This window comes from Corvus kubaryi, unplaced genomic scaffold (assembly GCF_017639235.1).
Source record: "Corvus kubaryi isolate FWS band 111438036 unplaced genomic scaffold, C.kubaryi_AGA036_p1.0 133, whole genome shotgun sequence".
NCBI lineage: Eukaryota > Metazoa > Chordata > Aves > Passeriformes > Corvidae > Corvus > Corvus kubaryi.
The window spans coordinates 34,904,611-34,915,070 of NW_024580667.1; the positions used below are offsets into that span (position 1 = coordinate 34,904,611).

The window sequence follows — 10,460 nt, forward strand, 5'->3', positions numbered from 1 at the left end:
CTGACCACAATCCCCATTCCCTGTGCCACTGGGGGGAGGAAGTGGTGAAAACTGGGAGTGAAGCTGTGCCTGCAAAGAAGGAAGGGGTGGGGAGAAGGTGTTCTAACATTTGGGTTTATTTCCCATTATCCTACTCTGATTTGACTGGTAATAAATTAAACTAAATTCCCCAGTTTGAGGAATCTGTTTTGCCCATGACAGTAGTTGATGAGTGATCTCTCCCTACCCTTATCTTGACCCTTTTGCCACATGTTCCCTCCCCGTCCACTTGAGGAGGGAAGTGACAAAGCAGCCTTGGTGGGCACCTGGTGTCCAGCCAGGGTCAACCCACCACACAGTTGGGCTCAATGATCTTAGAGGTCCTTTCCAACCTAAACAATTCTATGCTTGTATATTTGAAATTTTATCTCCATAACATATGCTAGAGAGATTGCTCGCTTTTGTTAGAGTTTTAATCTCCTAATCAAAACAAGGCAACATTAACATATTGCAAGTAAACTCGGTTTGGATAAAGGCTTTCCTTTGCATCTATGCAGCAAAGACATACTGAGCTGCCTTCAAGCAGCAATGCCGGAACAAATTGATAGTTTAAGTAGCAAATCATTTTTCACAGTTAATCTTCAAATTTAAAATGACTTGAAGAGATTATACATGTGGAGCAAATATGCTATTCAACAGTGTTCTTATACGTCTCTCAAGAACATCTGGTGATGAACACTGTCAGCCAAGATATCAGTATAGCTGTTGAGTCCAATTCAGTATGTCAATTCCTAATCTTATTAAGTGGCTTTTGAAACCTTAAAAGTACTTTGCACCATCTGTGTTCCCCAGGAATTTCACGATAAACTGAAGCTGGATAATAACCCTCTACTGAATCCTCACTTATGCTACCTTGTTGATCCCTGTACAACATACCTCTGCACCATATTCCTGGAGCACGCATCATTAATCACAAAATCCAGCCACTGCCACTTTGTGAAGCTGTGGCTAAGGAGGACTAACGGACATAACCAGGAATTTTTCATGCCACAGATTCTAAAGTTCTAGGGCAGTGGGCAGAGCAAAAAAAAATAGTAGAAACGCCATTAAAATAACTAAGAAATAACCTAAATTTCAAGGGAAGTTTTCACACTGAAAACCAGAATTATATCTTACTTAAATCTCAACAGTCTTATAAAGTTAGCTATACTGGTTAAAAAAAAAGTATACTTGAATACACTAAGTATATTTGTTAAACAATTTAATCTACAGGGGAAAAAACCCAAACCAATCTGAAGTACTTTTTCGTATGATTAGTTTTACACAGTTCTGTTTCAGTTTCTATCAGCTTACATTATGGGCTTTCCTAAAAAAAATTAATTTCTTTCAAGTCTCATACCCTTGGGAAGCTATTTTTAATTTATACACCAAAACATACTCAATCTTTTAAAGCTGAAGCTTTATGCCAGACTCACATGCATCACTGAAATTCAAAGTGGTGCAAATATTACAAACATATGCAATATTTTAGAGGAATATAATCAAATCCAGCATGTTTGAAGCTCCACTTATTTTAGCATTAGGCATATACACTTTAAATCCCTGCAAAAGTAGCTGTACCTTTCAGAGTTTCTTTATTACTTCCTTGTTCACCTACCTGAACATACGACTATTGCCTGTGAACCTTTCTGACATAACCTATAAAGCTCCTATTACACTAATTTTCAAGAGATTCCCAGAAATATTTACATCAGTGAACCACTGTTTATCCCCACAAAGGGATATCCCATAGCAGTTCCTGAGAGCAGTAGGAAATGCACTTGTTGCCTTTCCAGCTGTTTCAAAACTGAAGGAATGAAATGTGACATTACAGAAGAACAGTTAATGACAGTGGCAACATTCAACGTGCATTTTTACTAAAATACCCAAAATGTTTAAATACAGCTAGATGAAGACCGAAACGTTTGTTCCCATAAAGCAGGAGGCCCACATTTGGAATTAGGGCATACCTCTGAGTGACACCAGTTAATGATGCTCACGTACTCCCTGCAAAGACTTGCCTCAGGAACTCATGCCCAAGTTGTTCCTTCTACTCTCGCACCTGGAAGCTGCTGTTGGCAGAGCATACCAACACATCAAGCACTAAATAAACACTAATAACGTAGCTGGGTATTTCCAGTGTCAAGACCGAGCCTGCTGATAAACGATTCACAGCTCCTGGATGTGGGTGTAGTGTTGGGAAACTGAAAACCTGCCTGGGATTCAGCACACACACTGAGCCTTGCCACCCTTAATGCCCATCAGAGGAGGATTCAATGTCCAAGCTGAAACAGAGCCCCAGCATGCTTCAAGGTCAATCAGATGGTTACAGGGAGGCTCAGAGAATAGGGAAGGACAAAGCGTTTATGCGTTCCCCAAAATTATTTCATAGTTTCCATTGGCCACCTTTCCCTTCCATATCCATAGAAGAGAAACAAACATTGCATAAAACTCTTTCAGAACTGTTGACCCTGTCTCCTGGACACAGCATTTAAAGGTGACTGCAAGGGCTCTCAAGGGAAACAAAGACATCATAGCAACAGAATAAAGGTCCTGTAAGACTTTTCGCAAGCTAAGGCAGGACTAATTTCTCCATTTACAGGTGAAAAGAAGCAGCAGTATTTTACAGTAAGCACAAAGCTTGGTGTTCAAAAACAGACTAATTTCTATTGCTCCTAGTGCTTATCCTTGTAGTGAAGGAAATTTTTTTATGAAGACAACAAACAATATAACATTTTCTGCAAAAACAGAAGGGGAATACATTAAGTGCCTCTATCTAGTGTTCCATCTGTATTAACTTGCAAATACGAAATTATAAACTAAATTATCACCAATGTAGTACACTAACCAATCTATGAATTTTGATACCAACTTACCAGTGATGTTGATAATTCAGTAGCATACTTTTTTTCAAAAAGTCTAATTTCTGTTTATCTTCTGGCTTTGTGGTATCATATGTTTTTGTACAAACAGACTTACACGTCTCCTTCTTGTTGAATGTGAACTAAGAAAAATGAAAGACTCATGAGCAAAAAGGTTTTAACAGACTGTCTTGTATCAGTATTTAACAATTTCTCCTATGCATTTCATTGCCTATACTATTATACTGAAAACACCTAACAAATTACAGAGGCTAGGTACATTAACCCTCCAGAGAAAGTTTTTATATTGGTGTGTGCTATAAACCCCTCCTGTGCTCACAGTAGGAGCCCTACAGCAAGAGCTCCTTGTTACTGAATAAAACACGTTTTCTGCCATGATTTACCAGATAAGTCATTTGACCTCACGGCAGCCATGCTGTTACAGGCAGCTTCAATTGGTAACTTTCTCTCCTACTACCTCAGTAGAAGAGAATGTGAGAGCTTCAGTCACCAGAAAAGACCAGCTAGCTAACACTATTTATACTTCTTCCATTTTACAGCTGCAATACTTTCAGATCTGGTTCCAAGAAACAAGAGTGCTGAGCAGCAATAATCCGGTTTTGTCACATCCCAAAGAGGGAAGACAACCTGCACAGCATTTCAGGCTACAACTCCACGATGCAAAGCACACAGTTACAGTTAGGTTAAACGGACAGATTTCCATTGTGTGGAATTTCAGATGCCGAAGCTCTCTCAGATAAAGCCCTTGTGAAAATCATCTTCAAGATTCTAATCTCCTTTGGTTACATTTGAAAGCACACATTACAAAACATCCCGTCAGAGAACAAACCCTGTAAGGAGACGGTTCTATCCTCTCTCCAAATAAGACTTGGCCAAGGTTTTCAGATGGACGCTTCTTTCCTTCTGCTTGACAAAAATCAAACCTGAATTAGAGACAAAATAAAAAAAAAGAATAAAATATTCTCAGCTGCAAATAATGTTCCCAAATCAACACGTTCATCGTAAGTAAAGGAACTACACAGCTTCTCCTGTAGACAACAGTTTCTTCATTTAACCTGTGAGGTGTGAAAATCACTTTCCCAGTTCGAAAATAAACCAAACAGAACCAACAATCAAATCTCTTAATCAGCTATTTCAGAACACTGTAGCGTAAGTTTCTTTGAGTAATTAGAAATTTCCTACTTGAACAGGGATTTTAGACAAGAATTAAATCTTCATCTGGAGTTTAATAATGACTCTGAGAAAAAAGTATGCAGGCAGATTCTTGAATTTGGGGAAAATTAAACTAAACTAAACTAAAATACAGATAGAGACAGCTGCCTTACAACACACACTATTAAACAGGTTATCACAGTTTTATTCACCAACACATTTAATAGCACATCCTCCACGTTTTCCCAGTCTATTTTTAAATATATCACATTTGTGTTCTTTAAAGTGTAGACATAACTGGTGCTTAAGCTCTTCAATATTAACAGTCAAAATCTTTATAGCAAAAACTTTACATAGTTGTACCAGGCACTGATACATTTTGTGCACTCCTATGATGTGTACAAAGAAAACATTTAACACCTCATTAAGATAAATGATGTGATGTTCGCACCTCATTACCACTTTAACTCATCTGGCATAGGCTACTAAAGACAGCAGTAATACTTTGATCTACAGTGACAACTAATGCAGTAAAGTATCATATATATACACACATATTTTAACCTTAAGTTACACTACAACAGTGATTCAGCCTCCACAAGGGCCTATAAATCCATGCACTAAAGTATGAACAAAGACAACTGAGACAAAGGAAGCAATGTAGGCATCCATCTGCTTATTGAAAATTCTGTATTTGTAAACTTATGTTAAAAAAATAAATAGACATGCCTCAGTGGCACACTGCTGTAACAAGATGTAGGTAATACTTTTAGGTAAATTAAATCCATCTTTTTGGAAAAACTGACAATTAAAATGGCACAAACAGTATAATATACTTACGCAGTGTATTCGTAGGGAAGGACAGATTCTACTGAGTCAAGCCTGTTCACAAACAGCTCAATTCCAGACTGAAAGAGCAGAAATAATCAGCAGTTATATTTAAGTACTTCTTCAATTCTCATGGATATATAAAAATAGATTTGTTTGAATAAGGCTAAGGAAACCTGAAAAGGTAAGATTTGTGCAATTGTACATCTTGATCTGTAATGAACTGTATCCGCTGGGAGCGTAAGTAAAGCACTGTCTAACCATCACAAAAGCAGTGACCACATGACAAAAACACTCAAAGGCTAACATAACCATTCCAATTACAACATAGCAGGAAATCATGCACAAAAATAATATCCTTAGCACAGTTGCCATGTACCAAGTTAGAGCCATATTAGTCATCACCACAACTTTAGTGTAATAAAAGTCTGAAAAGAACAGGAAGAAAAGTGCAGATGAGACCAGTACCTCTCCCTGTAATTAAAATGGTCCATAATTTAAACTGTATAGTAACTAAAAACTGAACTATGAGAATTTAGACAAAGTATTCAGACTGATACACCATTTTAAGTTTGAACAGAATCTCCTTCCAAAGAGGAGGCAAGGATACCAACATTTACCTTCCTATAAAGTTTTTCAGTAACTCTACCAACTCTTGAAATTCAGTCTACTGTGGTTTCAGACTAGTTTGGTCTGTATACATTTGTTCTATATACACAGATGGGCTAGCCTGCCGCTATGGAAAAGGAGAGGTCTCTCACTCTTCCCTCTTAGTCTCAAAATCCTTTCCCTTATTCTAGTCTTGCAGTTCCAATAAATTTCAAGTGTTTGCCTTACGCTGCTTCTGGCAGTTATCTGCTTGCACAGCAAAACAATTCAATGGGCTTAAACAGCAAAAGATTTATCCAAAGAAACTTTAAAGAGCAGTTCTTAGTACCATAGCAAGCTGTCCTCACTTCAGCTGTGATAGAATTTTCTTCTTAGTAGCTGGTACAGTGCTGTGTTTTGGATTCAATGAGAGAATAATGTGAAAATACACTGAAGCTTTAAGTTGTGCCTAGGTAGTGCTTATCCTCAGTCAAGGACTTTTCAGTTTCCCATGCTCTGCCAGTGAGAACGTGCACAAGAAGCTGGGAAGAAGCATGGCCAGGAGAAGCGGACCTGAACTGGCCAAAGGGCCATTCCATACCATGGAATGCCACACTCAGTATATAAACTAGGAGAGCTGGCTGGAAGGGGATGATCACTGCTCAGGGATGGACTGGGCATCCACCAGTGGGTGGTGAGCAATTGTAGTGTGCAACTTGCTTTGCCTGAGTTTTATTCCCCCCCCCCCCCATTAAAATTATTTTTATTATTGTTACTATCATTAGTAGTATGAGTATATTTTTTTGTTTCAATTAAACTGTTCTTATTTCAACACACAAGTTACTTTTCCCCCTCAATTCTCCTCACCATCTCACTGGGGTCAGCAGGGAGTGAGCAGCTGTGTGGCTCTTAAGTTGCCAGCTGGGGTTAAACCACAACACAAATTGAGCTATCTTACTGTGTAATCAGACAAGAGCTGAAGAGCAAAACGAAGGTGAATGCCCTCAAGAACAAACCCTCTCCCTTTCAACAGCAAGCCATCTATTTTCTTACCAACAGAAGAGCATTTCCTCCCTATGAAAATTCACTCAAGTTTGGCCAAACCAAGAAATTCTGGAGGAAAAGAAAAGATGGAAATATCCACATGTATCTGTAGCTCAGATACTTCAGCTGGGTACTGTGTTTTACTGATAGACTTTAGCTGTCCACGTGCAAGTCAGGATGCAGTTCCGGGAGATGTAGGAAGCTCTGTGAGCTGTTAGCATGACCCACTAAGTGAAGACACACCTTGAGGCTCGTCATTCCCCTGCCCTAAGCCACGCAGACCTGCTGCTCACCTCTGGGTAGGGCACACTTGCCGTAATTCTGTAAGCCACTTCAACTCCCTAACACAGCAAGAAACTAGAGTGGCAAAAAGTTGGATAGTTTCCTGCCATGTTAAGCTCAAAAAACCAAGTAACACAGCTGGGTCAATGCAAATGACAGGAATACACCGCCCGGGGGAAGACAGGAACAAAATCTCTTGCTCCCAGCAGCAGGGAGTTAGACTGCCTCAGCTGGTCACAGAACCATGGCCTTAAATTAGCTACTTTTCATTGGAGGAGATTTATGTGAATCCTCCAAATTTTCCTAAGATTAATATGCATCACTACAGAACAGCATATTTGAGAAACAATTTCCCATACAACACCAAATCCTTTTTGGAGTGAGCAGTATTTTTTAAAACTGAGTAAGGATTCTTAATCTTCCGGCAAGAACTGCTGGTTAAGTCAGCACAGATGCCATTCCATTTCTGATGGTATTCCAACCAAAACCAAAAGAAGCAGCCAAACTGAGTTTGTCCAAGCAGATTAGCAGGCAACTTGGAGAAAGGGGGAAAGCCATGAGTCTCACTGCTCTTAGTTACACGCCCTGTTAAAAACATCTCATCCCATCTCACCAATAGAGGACAGGAGATCTGCAGGGATCGTAACAGACAAACAGTACATTTAGAGATCTGGCATGTGGATCTAAATCCTCAGGCAGAGGAAAATTCACTATTACTGACATTGCAATTAACAGTGGTAATTGCAAGAAATCTGCGAGAAATGTAAAAAATGAAGGCTGTCCAAGAAAGCTTAATTTTATCTGCTTACATAAATATGGTACAGCAATAATCCGATCACATATTGTTTCTCCTTACCAGGGACCAGAGTACCTTCACTTGATGGAGAGAATTACATGTGAAGAGTGCTTTAGACTTCTCCATATGCCTATGTCTAATATGTAAATTGATAAGAGGTGGATAATTTCAGAAAGAATTTCTGCAATACTACAGCTGTTGAGGTATTCAGCTGCCTGCTAGTGGTACATTTACATTACCCAAGTACCTCACTTCACATTTATTAAATGATAAATTCTCAGGAGAAGACAAACATTTTGAACATGTTACATGAGTAATAAAAATTCAGAGACATCTGAGAAAGATCACCCCATAAGTGTCTCAGGCTGGTTACAAAAGATAGTAGGCTACATGGTCCACCTGACTTAAAAAAATAAATCTTTCTTCTACAAGCTTAAAACAGGAATAATCCAAACATAGCAATGTTTTTCAGGGATGTTGTGAAAAAATACAAACTGCAGCTTGAAAGCTTTAGCCTGTATTTGAAAAAAAACCAGTCCTTAATAGGGTGGTGCAGTGCTATAACAGGTCACCCAGGGAGGAGAGAGATGCTCCATGCTTGGACGTTTCCAAGGCTTGCTTAAACAAAGGTAGAGCTGAGTTGATCTAGTGCTGACAACAGTGGTGCTCTCTGTCCTCTCATGCTGCTGGCACGAGGCTGCAGTATGTGACCTGCTGAGGTCACTTCCAAGCACCATTTCTGTGGTCCTATAAAAGAACCTCCACAGGATATTTTACTACTACAACTCAAGTGTCTTCATTATGTGCTTGGCTTATTCCCGGCTCTGCTGATTCAAGACGGCAAAAGGATAAAGTCAGCACATGGTATTTACCAAAAGCATACAGTTTAAGAAGCCTCCTATTCTAAAGAATTACAAACCAGTGTTTCATGTAATGCAGAAGCTGAGAGCTCAGAAAGTGCAAGACAGCCACTTTCTACAGCACTAAGACCATGGATCATAAAACTGATTGGTCTTGAACTTTCTCATTTGAGTATTAAAGCACAGTCTGTTGCAACTTCCATCACGGCAGTAGGAAACAACTTCAAAAGGTGCCCCAAAGGAGAAAAGACTATTTTTCATCAGAGGAGATTTACATTAATTCTCCCCACCAATAGCATTACAAGCGACTAATTTGGTTATGTGAACTTTGCTCGTCACTTCGGCAGGCACAAAGGTAAGTTTAAGCTTCACTCGACACTCTGAAGCCTAGAAGCCCCTACACTTCAGGTTCCTGCAGCCAGGAAGAGACGGCAAGGAAAGTGTTACCGGGTGCTTACTTTGATATCTGCTCCAGCCACCAGCTGCTTGCTGCTGCCAAGAATCACACACACCCCTCGGCATGACCCGTCACTGCCATCCTTACTTGCTACAGCTTTCCTGCAAGGATTTGAAACGACCCAAGAGATAACCAGCCGGGACTTCCTACTTCCCCAACGTGGCCGTAGCTCACTGGATGAGGCGACAGCTCTCTCCTTCTCTCGAAGGGATCGTGGCCACTTCCCAGCCAGGCCGGAGCTGAGCCAGGAGCCAGCCAAGCACCTCTGCTTGGCACCTGGGTCCTCTGTCTTATCAACTTCCTTTCTAAGGAGCAGTGGCCATAAATTCAAACACGAGAAGTTACACCTCAACACGAGGAAGAACTTTACAGTGAGGGGGATAGAGCATGGAACAGGCTGCCCAGGGAATCATGGAGTCTCCCTCTCCGGAGACATTCATACGCGCTCCTGTGTCACCTACTCCAGGCGACCCCACCCTGGTAGGGGGGTTGGACCACATGATCAGAGACCTCTTCCAACCCTAACAACTCTGAGCAACTCGAGCACAGCGGGAACTGAACCACGCTCCGAGTCCCCGCAGCCACAGCCCCCGCACTGCCGGGGAGCCTCGGTACGGCCGAGCAAGGCGGCTACAAACCCTCCGGACAAACCCCACCACAGAGCCCCCGCGGCAGGGGAACAACACCCAGGCCGCATCGCACCCGGGCGGCCTCAGCAGCCTCCCCTCAGCGCTCCCCCGGCTCACCTTGCACTCGGGCTTCTCCTTGCCGGCCTCGCAGAAGTTGACGGGCGCCAGGCCCGGCAGGTAGAAGGCGGCGGCGGGCGCGGCGGCCGCCGCCAGCGCGGCAGCGATGAGAAGCCGCCGCAGAGCCATGTCGGGGTCGGGGGGCGGCAGGGCTGTGGCCGGCGGGGCCAGGGGTCTCTGGGCGGCAGCGGGGTCGCGGCTCCGTCTCTCGCCCCCCGCGCCCGCCCTGACGCGGCCGCGCCGCTTCCGGCTCCCCTCTGGCGCGCGCGCGACACGTCGTCACCCACCGCGCGCGGGGCCGCCTGACCGAGCGCCGGGGGCGGGGCCGGGCCGGCGCGCGCGTTCGCTTCCGGGGTGTCTCGCGCCCCTGTTGCCATGGCAGCGCAGCTCCGTCCCGCCGGAAGCGCCCCGGCAGCAGCGACACCGGGAATGCCTGAGGAAGAGCCTTGCTGGCAGGTCAAGGGTGGTGATCCTGCCCTGTTCGGCTCGGGTGCTGTGTCCAGTTTTGGACTCCTCAGTACGAGAGAGACAGGAACTCCTGGAGTGTGTCCAGCGGATGGTGACAAAGACGATCGAGGAACTAGAACTGTCTCTTACCAGGACAGGCGAAGAGATCTGGGCCTGTTCAGCCTCGGGAAGGGACATCTAAGAGAGGACCTCATCAATGTCCATAAGTATTGAAGGGAGGGTGCCAAAAGGACGGAGCCAGGCGCTGCTCGGTGGTGCCCGGCAGTAGGACGAGAGGCAAAGGGCAGAGACTGATGCACAGGAAGTTCCACCTAAACATGAGGCAGAACTTCCTTACTG

At 43.1% G+C, this 10,460-nt stretch overlaps 1 protein-coding gene across 1 annotated transcript in view; it reads right to left on the reverse strand.

Annotated features, from left to right (window-relative positions):
• The window catches only part of TM9SF2 (transmembrane 9 superfamily member 2), a 29,946-nt gene extending 20,033 nt beyond the window's left edge, over positions 1-9,913 (reverse strand). Inside the window, exons 1-4 of the mRNA XM_042043068.1 lie at positions 9,654-9,913; positions 4,893-4,960; positions 3,730-3,823; positions 2,895-3,022 (exon numbers count right to left, since the gene is read on the reverse strand). Coding sequence (XP_041899002.1) covers positions 2,895-3,022; positions 3,730-3,823; positions 4,893-4,960; positions 9,654-9,782 — 419 coding nt within the window. The 5' untranslated portion in view covers positions 9,783-9,913. The remainder of the gene's footprint in view (positions 1-2,894; positions 3,023-3,729; positions 3,824-4,892; positions 4,961-9,653) is intronic.
• Between the last annotated feature and the right edge of the window lie 547 nt (positions 9,914-10,460).